At 44.9% G+C, this 20,782-nt stretch overlaps 1 protein-coding gene across 1 annotated transcript; it reads right to left on the reverse strand.

The window, feature by feature from the left end:
* Window positions 1–2,081: 2,081 nt before the first annotated feature.
* Window positions 2,082–10,978, reverse strand: LOC311042269 (uncharacterized protein). Its single transcript, XM_084052908.1, has 2 exons — window positions 10,774–10,978; window positions 2,082–6,819 (listed from the first exon to the last, which is right to left on the reverse strand). Exons 1-2 carry the CDS (start codon window positions 10,972–10,974, stop codon window positions 2,104–2,106), a joined length of 4,917 nt encoding a protein of 1,638 aa, XP_083909034.1. The 5' UTR covers window positions 10,975–10,978; the 3' UTR covers window positions 2,082–2,103.
* Between the last annotated feature and the right edge of the window lie 9,804 nt (window positions 10,979–20,782).

The raw sequence follows: 20,782 nt of genomic DNA on the forward strand, positions 1-20,782 counted from the left end.
CACTCAGCCCTAATTGTGATGTACGATATAAAAAATAAAATGTGTCATCCTGACATACAGCAGATTTATGTAATTGATCTAATGATCAATATCTGGCTTGTTAAGATGGCAAAAATAATAAAATACATTCCTTCTTTCTTATTTGAATAACATGGTGGGGAACAGGCTGATATATACTATACCAGTGGTTCTCAAACATTTTAATTTCAGGGACCCCCCGTTTGACATGGATTTGGCCCACGGACCCCCATTTCATACAATCTCTGGGACCCCGTTCTACACTGTAAAATCCTAACTCAGAGAGTGTGCGAATGGAACTAAATGGACCCTTACGGGTCCATTTTGTTCCATTCGCACACTCTCTGAGTTCCAGACCCATTAACTCCTTCAAGGTACCCTTGAGAACCACTGCATTATACTAACCCTGACCTAAAGCCAGTGGACAGCCTTTGCTAATTAAGAGTTTCTAATTAAGAGTTTCTAATTAGTGCTCTTCATTCCAGTCAATGTCAATCTCAATGCTACAATGACATCATTTCTAGGCCAGCGGTTTCTCAAAGTGGGGTCTGGAGACCCCCAGGGGTCGTTGACAGGGTTCCAGGGGGTCCCCAGCTAAATTAGTTAAAATAGCATTACAAAAATCTGTTTAACCACTTTAACCCTACTGTATAATACACAAGTATACAAGATTTTGGGGGGAAATCGTAAATATAATTTAAAAAATATTTTTAACATAAATCTTGTACGGGGGTCCCGGGCACAAACATTTTCAGATCCGTCAAATACCTATTCATTTGGGGTCCTTGACATGAAAAGGTTGGAGAACCACGGTTCTACTGTATGTGAAGCACAACTGTCCTCTAGCACAGCGGTTCTCAAACATTTTAATTTCAAAGGACCTTCATAACTCTGAGAGTGTACAAATGGAACCAAATGGACCCTGCCATGTGACACTACCTGGTGTCATCTTGTTCCGCTCGCACTTAGTTAGAGGGAGACTTTTAAAGGGACCACATGGTTGGTCAACCAAAACCACAACAATTTGGTTCCATGTGTACACTCTCAGTCACTGGAATGAAGAGCACTAATTACAAACACTAATTAGAGAGGGTGTCCTGGTCATAGACAGTATAGTTTTTTGGCAACACACCAACTTTAACACAGAAAATAATCATTTCTTTAAGGTGAATCCATGTATATAGAGGCAACGTTACATAATACTGGGGGGGGGGGGGCTGGGGGGGGGAATGATTACTGAAATTGTTAATCTTTTAGGGAGTTAAATGATGGGTTAAAATAATTAAACATCCCCACTCATGTAAGGCAACATGTAACACAAATAAAATGTTAACTCTTCAGTTATTTCATGAAAGAAAATAAAATTCACGACAGATTGTTCAGTATCTCTGATCGAACCGTTCCTTTATGTTGAATCGTTGACTCAAAGTGACACAGATCTTAGTTTGGCTACGAGGCACATTATCAGGTCCTTCAAAAAACAAAACAAAAAGGCCGTGAGGTCTCAATTAAACACATACACAAACCCAGTCAATGAATTCCACAGAAAACATAATTGTCCATAACAGTTTTTTTTTTTTTACATAATGGCCATGATGGGAACCAGTCAGTAAACAACTGATGTACTGTACATACAGTAAGGCAGGGGTCTTCAACGTTTTCAGGCCAAGGACCCCCTGGCTGAGAGAGAGATGAAGCAGGGACCCCCTCCTCTATATTGTATAAAATTGTGTTTTAGATTAAACTTTTTTTTTTGTTTACTTGGTCTGCTCTTCCCCCCCCCCCCTTTACACCTATACCTCTTTGCCAAAAATAGCCGATCTACAAGCTCACAACGCCTCGCAGCGCGAGGCGTTGTGAGCTTGTAGATCGGCTATTTTTGGCTAAAGTTCTCCTCTGAAAAAGAGATGCTAGAGGGTTCAAGTGGTTACGGTAAAAAAAAAAAAGAATCACATCACAAAAAAAGATTTGGCGGACCCCCTGTAGTAACTCTGAGGACCCCCCCACCCCTAGGGGGTCCCCGGGCCCCCCCCTGTTGAAGACCCCCTGCTGTAAGGTCAAAGGTTAGGGGCAGACGGCAGCCTATCAGCACTGTCCCCTGGCATGCTGCAGGTAATGCTGGTACAAGCGCGAAACGTCGGTGAACGGGCGGCCGCACACGGCGCACTTGATGCCGTCGGGCGACATCTCGTGCTGCCGCGGCTTGACACACAGTCTGGAATAGTGCGGCTTATCAACCGTCAGAGAGGAGGAGGAGGTGGTCGCCGCGTGAGCATTCTGAGTCCAGCTCACTCCCCTTCCCTCGTGGGTGGCAACGGACAGCGGCGTGCTCCTGGGCTGCGGGACGATACGGTACTGACTGGGATGGAGGAGGAGGTGCGGGGGCGGGGCTACCGCAGACACCGCGGGGAACTGTTGTTGTTGGGGGACTGCTGGCTTTGGGTGTTGGTGTGAATAGTAAGGATTATAATGAGGGCCAGTGATGAGAGACGGAGGAGAAGGCTGGAAGCCAGCGTGATGTTGGTGGTGGTGGTGAGGTTCAGGGTTAGGACCACCATGCTGGAAGCCAGGATGATGGTGGTGGTGAGGGTTAGGGTTAGCACCACCATGCTGGAAGCCAGGATGGTGGTGGTGTTGGTGGCGAGGTTCGGGGTTAGGGTTAACACCACCATGCTGGAAGCCAGGATGGTGGTGTTGGTGGTGGTGGTGAGGTTCGGGGTTAGGGTTAACACCACCATGCTGGAAGCCAGCATGATGGTGGTGGTGTTGGTGGTGGTGAGGTTCAGGGAGGAAGGCTGAGCTATAACCGTTCATGTGAGGGTTCAACGTCTTTGGGGCGGAGTTTGAGGCGGCGGCGCCGTGATGATGGTGATGATGTTCGATGGACAGGTGGAAGTCCTGGGAGTCCTTCTGCGCGCTCTGGGAGGGAGAGTGACACAGCTGGTGGGCGAACAGCTCGCCCAGAGTCTTAAAGCTGCTGCTGCACTCCTCGCACTGGTACGGCAGCGGGGCGGCTCGGCTGGGCCGCGTCCGCACCCAGCGCACCTCCGGGTGCTCCGTCATGTGCCGCCTGTAGGCGCCGACGAAGCGGAAGCCCCGGCCGCAGCGGGGACACGTGAAGCGGCCCTGCCGCTGTCGGTGGAGCCTCTGGTGCTGCCAGAGCTTCTTCCAGCTCTCCAGGGTCTTGCCGCAGCACTCGCAGGTGAAAGTCTGGCCGCGGCCGTGGCTGAGCATGTGCGCTCGCAGGCGGCCCATGTGTCGGAACATTCGGCCGCAGCTCGGGCAGAAGTACTTCCTCGGGTCGGATCTGTTGTCCAGGTCGTTTAGCTTGGACGCGAGGAGCGACGGGGGCTGCGACGACGCGGCGGTCGACAGGAAAGGTTTGTCGGTCCTCCTGACGGGTTCCCTCTCGTCGGATCTCTTTTGCTCGGCCTCGTCCGTGATGAGGAAGGATATACCCTGGCGTGAGCCGCGCGTGCGTATGGGTTCGGGCAGCAGGTACTCCCGCGATATCTTAGTCTCTTCGTGGTCGGCCATGTGGCTCATGGAGCTACCTTCTCTTCCCGCTACGTTGCAGTGATTGCGATGGTCGTTGAACTCCGACAGCACGCCGAAGAGCTTGTCGCAGAACAAGCAGCGATAAAGCTTGGCTCCGGTGTGAGATCTCATGTGGCCGTTGAAGTCCTCCACCGTGTAGAAGGTCTCCTTGCAGATGTGACACGTGTACGACAGGGAGGTCATGAGGCGCCTGCCTCGGCACTCCCGCAGGCAGGAGTGTTTCTTTGCGCTGCTAATGTGGCTGAACGATTTCTGACACAGAGTGCAGTTGTACCGCTTCACCGACCAGTGTGAGAGCTCGTGAACGCGAAGGAAGTAGGCCTGCCCGAAGCCCTTGCCGCAGATATCACATTTGAAGGGCTTTTCCCCGGTGTGCACGCGGACGTGCCTCTCCAGGGCAGAGGGGAAGGGGAATTGTTTGCCACAATACTTGCAAATAATTTCGGCTTCAAACTCGCCGTCTAAATCCCTCTTCCTCCGTCTCCGTCTTGTAAACTTCCTCTTCTCGTAGTCTGGCATCACTATTTCTTCCCCGTGCTTCTTCAAGTGGGCAGAGAACTCGGAGCAAGACATGTTAATCTTGCAAATCGGGCATCTTTGATACACCCTGCTTCTTTTGTGCGTCCTCAGGTGGAGAGTTAAGTTGGAGTTCCTGTTAAAGCCTTTGCCGCATTCGTGGCAGTTGTAGGGCTTTTCTCCGGTGTGAATACGAGAGTGTATGAGGTACTGAGACAAGAACCTACATATCAGACCACAGTCTGGGCATTTGTACTGTTGCCCTCCTCTTCCAGAGGCCATGCCGTTAAAGTGATCAACGCCGTCTATTCCTGGTTGTACGTCCTCGAAGCCGTCAAGCTCCCGTTTCAGCCTCGCAAGAGGCTCACCCGCCTCCAGAGCACTCGGGAGCGGGTTTACCCTGCGTTTCCTCCGTCCCCATTTCGCTTTCCTTTTTCGTCGGGTTCGGAGTCCGCCCCAGCCCGGCTTGGATCTCTCTGTTGTAATAATAAGCGTTGGGACGCTCTGCTCCGCCTTAACCGTCACGTTGGCCTTGCTTTTTAAAGACCCACGTGACGGCGGGAGAGAATTAAAATAATCCAGCTCCATCTCCACATCCTCGGACTTAACGTGATAGAGCATCTCAGCGGTCCTAAACGGCTCGGAGCTGCCGTTAGAAAGACAGGGCGAGGGCGAGGGTGCCGTGTCCGTAGCGCTCGGTGACCTGGACTCGAGGTCGGCCCCCCCGGGCTGTCCCGTTCTGGCCACCCTCTGTCTGGGCCTCGCCGCCTTCGCGTCCGTCCGACGTTTCTTGCCCCATCGTATCTTCCTCCGCCGTCTTTTTCTGGCCCGGGGCTGAACGGGCGCTCCCTCTTCATCGCCGCCGAAACCCACGTCACTGCTCGGCATGGACGGCGCCGCCTCGTTAACACCGTCGCCGTCGGCGGGGACTTGCTGAACGGACGGTTTGCGCCTTCGCCTTCTGACGGTGGGTAATAAACCCACCTCATTCTTCATACGCGAAACAGCTCCGTCTCCTCTCCTCCTCAGTGTTCTCAAGTGATGCTCACCTTCACCTAGAAGATCCCTAACCTGATCTATACGATCCTCAACTGCAACTGCAGCATCTTGTTCCTGACTTACAACCAGTGGACGTTTTCTCGGCCTTCCCGGCCTTCTCTTTTCTGGTGGCGCTGGGCCCACCCCTTCTGGTGGCGCTGGGCCCACACCTTCTACACCAGTGTTGGGGTGTGCATCAGGGGCTGGCAGAGAGTCTATGATACTCTCTGGTAAACCATCTATCCCGCCTGCACTGAAACAAAACGTATCTATATGTTGAGCAGTCTTAGATTGTCTCTTTTTTCTTTTTCTAGGTGGTTTGTGGTCTGCATTAGTCTCTGGAAAAGGATCCATGGAGTCGGGAACTGCACTCAGACAAGCATTAACTAGATCTGTAACAGTCTTGGCTTGTCTCTTTTTTCTTTTAGGTGGTTTCTGGACTGCATTTGTCATTGGTAAGGCATCTATCATACTCTCTGACAAAGGATCTGTACTACCTGCACTCAAAAAAGCATTATTGTGATCTTTAACAGTCTTGGGCTGTCTCTTTCTCCGATTAGATTGTTTCGGGGCTGCATCAGGTGCTGGTAAGGCATCTATCTTACTCTCTGACAAAGGATCTATACTACCTTCACTAAACCAAACATTACCTGGATCTGTAACAACCTTGGCCTGTCTCTTTTTCCTTTGAGATATTCTGTGGTCCGCATCAGTCCCTAGCAAAGGGTCTGTATTGACTGCACTCAAACAAGCATTAAGTGGATCTTGAACGGTCCCCGCCGGTCTCCTTTTCTTTGTACCAAACGGTCGACCACGTTTTCGGCGAGCCTTCACTGGGACGTCTGTCGGAAAGGCTTGAACATTCTCCGACGTCTCTGCAGACTTGTCTGTCATGTCCTCCGCTGCATGGACAAAGTGAACACTGTCCGTTTCAGGTTTAATCAAGCCACACGCTCCCAGATATTCTGCCGATGCGTCCGTGTCAGCTAGCGGTTGGGACATTCTCTTGTATTTTCTTTTAAACGGGCGACCGGGTTTTCTACGAGCCTTCCCAGACTGCACCGTAGTGTCTATCGGAGAGGCTTGAACAGTGTTTGATGTGTCTCCAGTAGTGTTTGTTATCATGTCCATCACAGAGAGACTGTGTTGCACGCCAACACTGTCGGGTTCAGACTTAACAAGGTCAAATGGGTCTTTAACAGTGTCATTCTTTCTCCTCCTTCTCTTAGGGGGTGTGTGGGCTGCAGCCGTCGCCGGCAGAGGATCTGTCACGACCGCGCTGAAACGAGCATCGCCCGGATCTGCAACGGCCACCCCGGTCTGCCCCCTCTTTCTCTTAAACGGTCGGCCACGTTTCCGGCGAACTTTGTCAGGCTGCACCGGGACGACGTCCGTCGAAAAGGCTTGAACGTTAAAGTCCGACGTCTCTCCGGAAACGTCTCTCACGTCCTCTGCTGCTGCTGCTGCTGCCGCCGCCTGTGTCCTCGCATGGACACCGTGTTGGACGATAACACCGTCGGTGTCGGGTTTAAACGAGCCCCACGGTGGTCCCAAGGGTCCCGACGAGAAGTGTGTGACTACTGAAGGTCGGGACGTCTCTGTGACGTTCATCTGGTGTCCGTCTCCACGTGTAGAGGATGGATCATCAGGTGTGCTGTGGTCCAGCCGGTGCATCTTCTCTTCAGCCGTCTGTTGAAACAAAAACATTGTCACTGACCAGTAATGAAAGAAGAAGAGTATTGTATTTAACCACTTGACCTACGGGAACAAATCACCGATCTACAAGCTCAAAACAAGGACTACGTTCAGCTTGTGGATGGTCTATTTTCGGCAAAGAGATTTAGTGTTGGGGGGGGTGGGGGGGGACCCGAGGGAAGAAAGAGCGGACCAAGTGAACAAAAAAAGTTTAATCTGAAACACAATTTTAATTTTAATATAGAGGAGGGGGTCCCTGCTTCATCTCTCTGTCAGCTAGGGGGTCCTTGGCCTGAAAACGTTGAAGACCCCAGTCTTACAATATCTGTGATCTGTGAAAGGAAGATCATTGGTTCTCAAACATTTTCCATGTCAAGGACCCCTAAATTGATACGATTAGTCCTCGGACCCCCAATTAAAATGAGTTTATGCCATGGACCCGTTTTTGCCATTAGAATAATTAGTAATAATTGAGTTATAACCTGTACTAGGCTGTGAAATTAAACTGCTCCTCAGTGGCGTACCCACTGTAGAGGCAGGACAGGCGGTCGCCTGCCCAACTAATCGTCAGGGGATATTAAAAACATCTTGGAATAAATTCCTTACCAAACAAAATCTTCACCAGTGTGTTTGTAAAGGTGTCCAGTAACACATCTAACAAAGACTGAAATGCTGTTTCCCTTGGAGAATTTGTGACAGCTGCTGAAAGTTGGGGTACCCACCATAACCTTGTGTGGGGAAAATAATCAAAATGTAATTGTGTTTCAAGTAGCATGTGAGGGGTCATACTAGGGTGATTTTATGATTCTGAATCCATTGCAAGCATTTGTTTTGCACCAAAACCACTCCTTGGGCTAAAAATGGCCATAGCCATCCTTTTCCAGGTATACTTTTTGTGTAAAAAGCCCATTGAGATTGGGCCGTTTTTAGCCCAAGGAGTGATTTTGGTGCAAAACAAATGCTTGCAATGGATTCAGAATCATAAAAACACACTAGTTTGACCCTTCACATACTACTTAAAACAGAATTAAATTTTGATTATTTTCCCCACATAAGGTTATGGTGGGTACCCCAACTTTCAGCAGCTGTGAAAAATTCCCCTAGGGAAACTGTATTTCAGTCTTTGTGAGATGTGTTACTAGACACCTTTACAAACACATTGGTGAAGATTTTTTTTGGTAAGGAATCTATTCCAAGATTGGAAATCTTTCTGCTAATATCCCCTGACTATACGATCTCGCCTCCCCTAGAAAACCCAAATAACCCGAAAAGGTGTCATTGTGTGCTTAATGTCCTCAAAGTTACGCATCCAACAAGCTTTGAAGCTTTTTCGATCTCCAATTTTGTTGAAATTTCTTTTTTGGGGGGGGGGGGGGGGGGCAAAAAAAATCTCGCCTGCCCTAAATGTAATTCCTGGGGACGCCACTGGTGCTGGGGACCCCTCAAGGACCCCTGGGGGTTTTCCCAGACCCCACTTTGAGAACCACTGCTAGTACTGTATAGAACCACCGGTTCTCAACATGGTGTCCAGGGACCACCAGGGGTCCACATGGAACCATACAGGTCTGTAACTCTGAGTGTACATTAATGGTTACGGGTCCATTTGGTTCCATTTCATTTAAATGTATTTAAATGCCATCCTCTACACCAGACTCAACACAAATATAGAAACTTTTTTTTAAATTGCGATATTCCTATTCATAATACACAAACATAATACCCACCCACCCACTCACTCAAATCCCTCCCTTGATTTACCAATCTATCAAGGCAGCCCGTGTAATCCATCTATAGCCTTACTCTATAGCCCTACTACGTCCTCTGGAAGTTTGTTCCATGCGCTTACAGCCCAAAGTGTAAAGCAGCTCCATTAACCCATTGAGACCTGAAGCCGATTCTACATGTCTCATAAATATCAACAGAATTCTGAAAAACGTATGTTTCTATATCAGTGGTGCTCAATCTTTTTCATGTCAAGGACCCCCAAAATTATATGTATTTGGTCGCAGACCCCAATCAAAATATGTTGTTCCAGAGACCCCCAGAAGCAAAGATTTGGGTTAAAACTGTTCGCTTTAAAAATACATATATTCAAAGATTTGCACACATTTTCACGATTTTTCAAAAATAGCAGATCTACAAGCTCATAGCTCTGTGCCGCGCTATGAGCTTGTATATCTGCTATTTTTGAATAGCCCAAAGTGTAAAAGAATGCTTTTTAGCTCAAATCTAAAAATGACACAGTTCCAGGTCTTAAAGGGTTAAGAACCTCTCACTCCGCTATACAGCTCCGAGATGAGGTTCTATGTCAAGGTCTCCCAGAATCGGTAGAACGTCCGCAAAGGCTCCGCTGTTTTACCCTTTTATCTACATCTTATCCAAAAACTAATGGTAGATTCCAAAGCGCACGGATGTTTAAGGTTTGGTCCGGCACAACATATTTTAGGCTGGGGCACGAAATAACCGTTTAAATCTCTTATTTAGTCAGCCTGTGGCCATATTGTAGCCGAACCGGGAGCAGTACTGGCAGGGGGGTTTTCAGATGGGAAACATGGCCACAGGCTGACTAAATAAGAGATTTAAAGGGTTATTTTGTGCCCCAACCTAAAATATTTTGTGCCCAGCCAAACCTTAAAGAGGTGGTGTCATGGTTTTGCACTTTTTCTGTCTTTCATGTGTCTATGAGGTTGATCTTCATTAAGCCCCCTGGTGGTGTTTTTATGGTGTTTTATGTCTTCTATGACTATTGTGAGTTTCTTCCTGGAGGCTGAAACCTTGAGGGTCAAACGTGCCAATAGAGAAACAGCGCTTTAATGACGCAGTAGAAATATACCCTCCCCCTCATTATCATAACACAACAGGTGTGGGCATGAGGAGGAAGGAGGGACTAGGACAGGTGGGTGGTCTTGTAGGAGGAGGCGGAGGGACTGGTTCAGGTGGGAGGTGCTAAGGTGAGAACCAGGTATACTTAATGAACTGGAGGCGTGTCCACAAAAAAACATTTTTCACACTTTCTGTACACTTTTTTGAAAAAAATCTTCCTCCTAGTATAACCATAATACCTGATGATCATGTTTTAGGGGGAGAAAAAATCATTGAAAAGCACGGCACCCCGTCTTTAAACATCCGTGCGCTTTGGAATCTACCATTAGTTTTTTGGATAAGATGTAGATAAAAGGGTCAACGGCGGAGCCTTTGCGGACGTTCTGCCGATTCTGGGAGACCTCGACATAGAACCTCATCTCGGAGCTGTATAGCGGAGTGAGAGATTTAGTGGGAATAGTTTTAGGGAATTCCCTCTGAACTCATAGCGGTTATCCTCCTTATCCCAGAAGTGGATGACAGGCTGGGCTGTGAAATCATATATTTGGTGAACAAGCATATTAGACCTCAATCATCTCCTCTGTGTCTCCTACAGAATATACTAGAGTTGGTAACTGTGTATTATGACAAATCTTTCAGACCGGGGGGGTCCATGAAGGCGTTCCAGGTGGTCTCCAGGAAAGTCTGTACTCTCTCACAGAGTTAAATTAACACTGAGGATTTCACAGTGTAGATTGGTGTCCCCAGAGATTAAAAAAAACATTGAATCAAATCCCCAGTGTACAAATGGAACCAAATGGACCCCTAAGGGTCCATTTGGTTCCATTTTTTACTCTCTCAGGGTGGTCCCTGGCCTAACGCATATCAAACTGGGCAGTGTTGTGTTCTAATTTTTTTCTGAAGGTATACGCTACGATACGATGCGCGTGGTCCAAGGTATACGCTCTCGCGTTTTCAATGGATGAAATGGTTATTAGACTGTATACGCTTCTTCCCAAAATAATCTGGACTGTGTACGGCGTATACAGCATCTGACGGTAGAACACACCACTGAAACCGGGGGTCCTTAAGATTCAACAGGTTCAGAACCACCGATATAGACAAAACTTTCAGACTGAGTGCTACCTGCACGCTGCCCCTAGAGGCGAGAAGTGGAGTGACAGGAGGACCGCACGCCGGTGGAACAACAGACGTCATCTCAGAGGATGGGACGGTATGCTGCAGGACACGCTGGCCACCCGGTGGTGTCGTCATCTCAGAGGATGGGACGGGATGCTGGACACACTGACCACCTCTGTGTTGTAAGGAGACTCTGTTCCCCATCATGTCAGCGCTCTGCGGATTCAAACAACACAGACCAGGGAGCAGATCAGCAGTACATACATACAAGTTCCCGGACCCGGACGGCTGGCGTAGCGGTCCGAGCACCTAGGCTGCTAAATGCAGCCTGACAGCGTGTCGCAGGTTCGAATCCCATTGTTATGGTGTCTGCATGTCATTCACAACATGTCACTATGTTACTGTATTCACCATGAGAGGATAAATACTGTCTGTTTTTAAAGGGGAAACCAGTTGTTAAATGAATTAGACACGTGCACGACTTTCCACAGGGACCTTTTGGAGTGCTGCAGGCAGCGTACGCGATCAGCACCCATTCATATCATAAGCATTGATAATAATAATAATAATAAGCACATAAACAACGCGGTTATATCATCACTGCAGCAGCGTTGCAATGAGTGAAGACACACTGCTTACACTGTAGCTGTTTGTTGTGTTGACTGACTGATAGAATGTATCATCTCTCACACACACACACACACACACACACACACACACACACACACACACACACACACACACACACACACACACACACACACACACACACACACACACACACACACACACACACAGCTGCGTGTCACTCCACATCTCTCTCTCCCAGTTAACTGTCAGGCTTCTGTATCTAACAAAAAAAAAAGCAGAAAAGGCCAAAAACATATAAAACTAGAAAATGTGCTCCTTGGAGCACAGGTACTGTTCCTGATTAATCCTGTCTTACCTATTTATATTACATATTGTCACGTGTCACTTGACCAATGTTAGCTTGGCTGATGGAAGCTCACTTCAAAAAATATAAATGATTTTTTTGAAGTGACACACCTATTTATAGGTTTCTATTTCGTCATGCGTCTCGCTAGCCAATCAAAAGCATTGGTGACAACATATTGTCACGTGAAGCTTGACCGATGTTAGCTTGGCTGAGACGGACGGACACACGGAAGGACAAGAAAGAAAACATACTCTCCACACTCTTTTGGTACTTTAAGTACATTTTGATGCCAATACTTTTGTACTTTAAGGGTGCGCTCCCACCGCACTTTTATTTTACCTCTGGGGCAGAATCTGCCAATGCTTTGTCAATCAATGTAATGTGTGGATTCTTGGAAAAAATCTGCAAGACAAGGAATCCACGCATTTGCATTGACAAAGCATTGGCAGATTCTGCCCCAGAGGTAAAATAAAAGTGCAGTGGGAGCGTACCCTTACTCAAGTATTTTTTTTATTCTGGACTTATAGTATTAAAAAGAGCTGTATTTGGGTAAATTATTGATAATATAAGGACTTGACGGAAGGATTTGAATGAAATAACTTTCAAAACAGAAGTGAACAATGAACTGATTTGTCTTCCTCCAAGTGTCTCCAACATGAGGCATTCATCACTATGTTAATATGATCTGATTATGAATCAAAACCCATCCAAATAGAAGCATTTCTCCATATTCCAGGACTTTAAAACACTGGTTCTCTTTTTTATCATCAAGATATTATTCTTATTAATATTCCACATAAAGGCCCTTCAACAGTGTTCACATGTCATAGGATGATTAACAGCCGACAGAGATATAAACACTAAACAAAACTAAACTAAACAAAACTAAACTAAACAAACCATTCTACATAAGACAAAACAAAACAGAAACACAAAAAACACCAATTAATTGTCAGGCAGTCAAACCAGTGCATCTCAAATCTTTTAATATCAAGGATCCCTCAAATTAATATTTGGCTGCGGACGCCATTCACTTCACTGTCTCCATGACAAGTTGTGAGCTTGTAGATCTGCTATTTTTTTCAAATGTCCAATGTAGGGTTAAAGTGGTCAAATCAATGGTTTTCATGCCACAACATTAACTCATTTAGCTGGGGACCCCCTCCTCAAGAGAACATATGAGGGTCCCCGGACCACACTTTGAGAAATCACTGCTTTACCTGGCCTGACATTACACTAAAACAATAAAAGACCTTATGTACCTAAATGCACACACGTTACAGTACAGATGAACACCTGGAATGTAGCCAGCAGTGTAATGTATCTGTGTGTGTGTGTGTGTGTGTGTGTGTGTGTGTGTGTGTGTGTGTGTGTGTGTGTGTGTGTGTGTGTGTGTGTGTGTGTGTGTGTGTGTACATTGTATCAGTCAGTCAACACAACAAACAGCTACAGTGTAACCAGTGTGTCTTCACTCACTGTCTGCAACACTGCTGCAGTGATGATATAACCGCGTTGTTTATGTGCGTATTATTATTATTATTATTATTATTAATGCTTATGATATGAATGGGTGCTGATCGTGCACGCTGCCTGCAGGTCCCTGCGGAAAGTCGTGCACGTGTCTAATTCATTTAACAACCGGTTTCCCCTTTAAAAACACACAGTATTCAGCCTCTCATGGTGAATACAGTAACATAGTGACATGTTGTAGTGAATGACATGCAGACAGACATCATCATAACAATGCAGTCAGCCTGCAGACAGACAGACAGACAGACAGCAGACATGAAGGCCAGATCACTCTCTGCACGTTATTCTGATCCCACACACACACACACACACACACACACACACACACACACACACACACACACACACACACACACACACACACACACACACACACACACACACACACATTCTGGGCTTTTTCCATAATCATAAATCAGTAACAGATCGCAGACACTCACCAGACAGCCTGTCTGCAGTCTCTTCATGTGATCCATGTATAGTTTATAATACAATGGGCTCCATGTTAGAGACGATGGTGTGTTTGTTGTGTAAGAAGAAGAAGTGCTGCTGCTCGGTTAGCCAGCAGGCTAATGCAATGCATGCAGCATGTCTGTAGTAGCCGCGCAGAGGCAGAGCCCACCCCCCTCCATTCACTTCAATGCAAACCCCGCTGCGCTGCTACTACATGCACTATGTCTGTAGTGGTCAGTGGTGGAAAGTAACTAAGTGCATTTACTTAAGTACTGTACTTAAGTACAATTTTGAGGTATTTGTACTTTACTTGAGTATTTCCAATTTCCAATACTTTCACTTCTACTCCACTACATCTCAGAGGCAAATATTGTACTTTTACTCCACTACAATTATATGAAAACTGTAGTTACTAGTTACTTTGCAGATATACATTATTACATTATGAAACATACATTAACCACTTTAACCCTATTTTATACCTAGGCTATTTGAAAATAGCAGATCTACAAGCTCACAACGCGTCGCGACGCGTTGTGAGCTTGTAGATCGGCTATTTTCAAATATTTAGTACTTTTACTTTTGGTACTTTAAGTACATTTTGTACTTTTACTCAAGTAATTTTTTTATTTCCGACTTTTTATATTGCAGTATTGGTACTTTTACTTAAGTAAAGAATTTGAGTACTTTTTCCACCACTGAGTCTGGTCCCACCCCCCTTATTTCAATACAAACCCCGCTGCGCTGCCACTACATGCATTATGTCTGTAGTGCAGTGGTTCTCAAACTTTTTCATGTCAAGGACCCCCAAATTGTCAGTTATTTAGCCCACGGACCCCCATTTGAAAAGATATGCCAGGGACCCCCATAACAGAAGATTTGTACGGCTCTAGCAGTGATTCTCAACCATTTTAATTACAAGGACCCCCAGTTTGACATGCATCATTAGGCTACGGACCCCCATTTAATGGCATTTATATCTCTGGGACCCCAATTTGTATTGTAAAATCAATGTTATTGTAACTCTGAGAGTGTAATAAATGGAACCAAATGGACCCGTACAAATGTTACATTTGTTACTCTCAGAGTTACAGACCAGGATCCGTTTGGTTCCTAACTATCATTACCCCCTGGGGGTCCCCGGACCCCACTTTGAGAACCAATGCTTTAGTGGTCCACTGGTCCCACCCCCCTTATTTTAATACAAGCTCTGCTGCGCTGCTACTACATGCATTATGTCTGTGGTGCCCTGTGGTGCCCCCCCCCCCCAACGCTGCGCTGCTACAACATGCAGTGCAGTAGTGGTGGTGGTGGGTGCTCAAGGACAATAATATGCAAAACATTGTAATAAAAATAAAAAAAATCTGCTGATAAAGCTTAGACTTTTCTACAGGGGCCAGTTACACTTTGCAGACACCTGTAGATGCTCTTTTAGAGCAGTTTTGAAGGAGTGTGAGGAGTCACACTTTTTTATGACATGGCAGGACATTCCACATCCTGGTGGCATATCATATGATAGCAGTAGAACGGAATGTGTGTGTGTCTTTTACATTGTTGAAGTAGTCTGACAGGTACATGGGTATCCCTCTTTTAACGAGTATCTTGTAGACCAGGCCCAGCTGTACTGTCTCTGTCCTCTACGCTGAGCCATCCCACCCTATAACATCATGAGCAGGGGTTTATGTGAGTTCTGGGTGTAAGGCCTCGTAGTAACCTGACCAGTTTGTTTTGAGAGGTTCTGCAGTTTTGTTTTTAATGCCTTTGAGGTGCCAACGTCCCACAAGGTGCATTCATAGTGGAAATGACATTGGATGAGTGCTCCAGCTAGTGTCCTCACTGTGTTCCTACTGACCACCTAGTGTCCTCATGTCCTCACTGTGTTCCTACTGACCACCTAGTGTCCTCATGTCCTCACTGTGTTCCTACTGACCACCTAGTGTCCTCATGTCCTCACTGTGTTCCTACTGACCACCTAGTGTCCTCATGTCCTCACTGTGTTCCTACTGACCACCTAGTGTCCTCATGTCCTCACTGTGTTCCTACTGACCACCTAGTGTCCTCATGTCCTCACTGTGTTCCTACTGACCACCCAGGGTAGACCCCATATTTCTGTTTAAAATGACAATAATCGAAATCATTCAAAAATGTCAACTTTTTTCTCATCAAGATTCTCTTCAAAATAGCAGATCTACAAGCGCACAACGCAATTGTAGATCTGTTATTTTATGAATAGTCGAACTAGTCGAACGAGTAAATGTAGCATCAAAATCAGTAACCCTATGTTACTGATTCTGATGCTACATTTGGTCCATTTGATTAGATTTTGTTAAAAGACGTACAGGTAAAATCACATTTTGCTGGGGACCCCCTGGGACCCCCTCAAGGCCCCTCGCTGGGTCCCCCGGAACCAATGCTGCATTGTGGCTCTCAAACATTTTCATGTCAGGGACCCCCAAATTATGAATTGTAATATTGTGAATTATAGCCTATTGGCACCCATCTGAAAAAATAATGTTGTGCCATTGGCTTTTGAATGCACCCTGACCCCAGACAGTGTTTAAGTAGCTTAATTCAATATTTAATGTTCATTTGATCAGACACTAAAGCCAGAGTATAGATCTTAAAATGACTCCAGGCCCAGAAGTGTTCTTAAGTGAAATACCATTTTTTCTAGGGTCCAAAAAACCCAGCACACTAAAAAGTCTGTTTGACATGCAATTAATTAATCACGTGGGTGTTGTCTTTCATTTTATGTCTGTATGTATGTATGTATGTATGTATGTATGTATATGTATATGTATGCAAATAAAGCAAAGTGTGAAAAGTGAAAAGTGAAAACAGCTCTGGCTGCACGTTACCCATCCAGTAGCCTCGGAATGCTTTTTTTTTGTTACAGTGTTGTAAAGTAACTAGTACATTTACTCAAGTACTGTACTTACGTACAATTTTGAGATATTTTTTTACTTTACTGGAGTATTTCCAATTTCCAGTACTTTTACTTATACTTATACTCCACTACATCTCATGTACTTTTTACTCCAATATAATTATTTGAAAACTTTAATTACTAGTTACTTTGTAGATTTTGATCATTATTACTAAACACACTATCCACTTCAGCCCTATATACATTTTGGCCATTTGAAAATAGCCGATCTACAAGCTCACAATGCGTCGCATTGTGAGCTTGTAGATCTGCTATTTTCAAAAGATTGTTCATACAGTTTGAACTTCTGAAATGGGACAGGGACACACTGCACAACGACTACTTTTACTTTTGGTACTTTAAGTACATTTTTGACACCAATACTTACTTTAACTCGAGTACATTTTGAATTCCAGACTTTTACTTGTAAGGGCGCGCTCTCACCAAAAGTTGGCTGGCCGCTGTTAAACGCAGGTTGTGCGCGGCCACAGTTTTTTGCAGCCAGCGGATTCTAAAAAAACGCTGTGATGCACCTGTCACTCACATTAAAGACCGTCCCCGTAGCCCGCACCGCCACTAGACACTAGTCACTAGACAAAAAAATGTCTGTGCACTTTCACACTTGGGGTTCGTACATCTACATACACATTCAGATTTAAAATATAAAGTACTTACCCCATGGCCACGGATGTTACAATCATGTACGGGTCCTCATAAGTATGTATCCGTATCTTCCGTATTGTTCAATAAAAAGCATTTTAATCCAATCAGTGGTCATTTTCTCCGTATGCTTTCAACTGCGCGACCCTAGCGGTTGAGAGGTGTATTGCACTGTTGGTACATCATAACTCTATGGGAAAATGGCCACCAATCGATTAAAATGCTTTTTATTGAACAATACGGAAGATACGGGTACTTCTGAGGGCCCGTACATGATTGTAAAATCTGTGGCCATAGGGTAAGCACTTTATATTTTAAATCTGAATGTGTATGTAGATGTACGAACCCCAAGTGCACAAATCATAAAGTACTGGGTGAGATGCAACAGCTACAACCAGTTGGTCCACTGAGAGCACCATGTTGCTTCCTGAGTCTTGGGACGGTCCGCCTTCGACTCACCCGATTGGACAGAGGGGGAAAATCAGCTCCTGCCTCCAGCAGTTTTATGCTTCTTCGTGTAGAGCGGATAAACGCAAGGTCTGCGCGACAAGCGGAAAAATCTGCTCTTGCGTGAATCCACGCATTTGCATTGACAAAGCATTGGCAGATTCAAACAGAGTATTTCTACATTGCAGTATGTTGATACTTTTACTTAAGTAAAACATGTAAGTACTTTTACAACCGTCACTGTACCCATCCCAGTCGAATGGACACATAGTAGCTGTTGATGTGCTACATGACTGCTCCCTGCTGGTCATGTGGTGGTAGTGTGACTGCCATGTGAGATGAGCTCAGCCATAATGTAGCTTTTATAATCTGCAACATCCTCAGAGAGCTGAGCAGTGAAGACAGGGGTTTGAAAATGATTAAACCACATTAAAGTTATTACTTATTAAAGGTAGGGTAAGTGATATTTTTGGGTTAAAACAAAAAGTATTTTGTTAAAAGGTTAAAGCACTATATTGCGATAGTAATCATTGCTATAGAGTGTTTGTTCAGTAACAGGAGTCTCCCCGTCTCTCCAGCTCTTTAATAAACAGAAAATACATTTTTCGGTAGGCGTCAAAATCTCAGCCAATCAGGAGAAAGTACCAATTTTTAAGCTTCATTTGTATAGTGTTCCAGTTCCAATTGTGTCTGCTCATTTCTTAGTGTCATCACTTCCAATTTCACTTGTTTAATCTGTATCCTGATTGAGTTCTCTGTCCTGGTTGGATAAAATTGGAAAGGGAACTGAAACAAAAATGCATTTTCTGTTTAATAAAGAGCTGGAGAGACAAGGAGACTCCTTTTACTGAACAAACACTCTATAGCAATGAGTACTATTCACACTTATTTTAACCAAAGAAAATCACTTACCCTACCTTTAAACCTAATAGATCAGTGCATTTTCACAATGAAATATGATTATTATAGTCTAAATCAAGTAAAATCAGAGTGGATTGGTGGTTATGTCCCATAATCTGACATTAATCTCACATTTTACTGTAGCCTACATGTAGTACACAGTGAACCGAACCCTTAAAAGTAAAAAAAGAAATTGATAAAATGCATGACAGCAATATTGCTTTTAAGGTAAGGTAGGATAAGTGACATTTTCTTTTTAAGTGTAAAATAGCTCTATGGTCTGATAGTAATCATTGTATATAGTGTTTGTTCAGTAACAGGGGTTCTCCCATGTCTCTCCAGCTCTCAAGTTAAAGAGAAAATGCATTTTCCGGTCGGGATACCAATTATATCCAATCAGGAGAGAAGTACAATTGTAAGAGATGAGACATAATAAGTGAGCAAACAACATTTTAACCGCAACACTTATCATGTTGAACCTGATCAATGGGTACTCTCTCCTGATTGGCTGGAATTAGCAGCCCACCTGAAAATGTTTTTTTCTGTTTAGTAAAGAGATGGAGAGAGACCCCGTGTTACTCAACACTCTATATAGCAATGATTATCAGAATATAGACGTAGTGCTTTGCCCTTAACAAAATCATTTGGTTTTAACCTAAAATATCACTTGCCCTACCTTTAACCCATTAAGACCTGGAACTGTGTCATTTTTAGATTTGAGCTAAAAAGCATCATTTTACACTTTGGGCTATTCAAAAATAGCAGATCTACAAGCTCATAGCGCGGCACCGAGTGCCGCGCTACGAGCTTGTAGATCTGCTATTTTTGAAAAATCTTGAAAATGTGTGCAAATCTTTGAATATAAATACTTTTAAAGCGAACATTTTTAACTCAAATCTTTGCTTCTGGGGGTCCGCGCCCAAATACAAATAATTTTGGGGGTCCTTGACGTGAAAAAGATTGAGCACCGCTGATATAGAAACATACGTTTTTTTCAGAAAACTGTTGGGATTTAGGAGACATGTAGAATCGGCTTCAGGTCTCAATGGGTTAAAGAGTAATGTCAATTTACATAATGACATATTCTGCTGCATTATCATCATCATCATCATTACATACACACACACGCGCCGTCCTGAAAATATAGCTTTTATTTTCTTACTTGAAATCCTGACAAAGCTGGTAGGAACACACAAGGCATTGTGGTCAACCTCACACCATACGAACCAATGTAAAAAAAGAAGCACATTTACAAAAAAAAAAAAACAATTAAATCCCTACAATACGTATCTATGCAAACCTAGTGTGTGTGTTTTTTAAACTATGTACATAGATTTGACTTGTGCACTGTACAAATACAAGAAGGAAACGGGTTACCAAACGATAACAGTTTGTTGTTGGGCAATTCACCACATCGCTCTACGATTATAAAGGTTTGTTGGGGGCACATCTCCTGGGCAGGACAAAGTCAGATGAACACAACGACTACGATCTGTGGTTCTCAAAACTTTTGTAATTTCAAGGTCCCCCCCCCCCCCATAACTGTGAGTTAAGCCTTGTTCAGACTCAGGCGGCCCCACAAAACCGGCCCCACGTCTGATTTCCTATCCACATAGGGCATTGGTTCTCAAAGTGGGTTCCGGGGACCCCCAGGGGTACTTGAGGGGGTTCCAGGGGGTACCCAGCTAAATGATGGATAGGAACCAAATGGACCCTTTGGGTCCATTTGGTTCCATTTGGACACTCTCAGAGTTAAATGAACATTGATTTTACGATATGAATTGGGGTCCCAGAGATAGAAATGCCATTAAATGGGGGTCCGTAGCCTAATGGATGTCAAAGTGGGGGTCCTTTGAAGTTAAAATGCTTGAGAATCACTGCAAGAGAGCCGTAAAAATCTTCTCTTATGGGGGTCCCTGGCTTATCTTTTCAAATGGGGGTCCGCGGGCTAATAAGTGTCAATTTTGGGGTCCTTGACATGAAAAAGTTTGAGAACCACTGACATAGGGGAGTCGTGTTGGTTCTATGCAGTTTGATAAAAAAAAAAACACTTTGATTCCATTCTGGGATTAGGCCAAACCTCTGATTTGAGATGACCGTGTGAACACAGCCTTGAGACACCCGTAGTTGCGTGCCGGTGTGTCGTGCTTGGTCAATAGCAG

This window comes from Gymnoscopelus microlampas (genome assembly GCF_963454915.1).
Source record: "Gymnoscopelus microlampas genome assembly, chromosome: 3".
Classification (NCBI taxonomy): domain Eukaryota; kingdom Metazoa; phylum Chordata; class Actinopteri; order Myctophiformes; family Myctophidae; genus Gymnoscopelus; species Gymnoscopelus microlampas.

What these genes read in the sequence shown, in the direction of transcription:
- LOC311042269 (XM_084052908.1), bottom strand. Translation starts at nt 10,974, where the DNA reads ATGATGGGGAACAGAGTCTCCTTACAACACAGAGGTGGTCAGTGTGTC. An exon ending in CCTCTAGGGGCAGCGTGCAG is followed by an intron (nt 6,820 to 10,773) that starts GTAGCACTCAGT and finishes TTGTTTCAACAG; the next exon opens with ACGGCTGAAGAGAAGATGCA.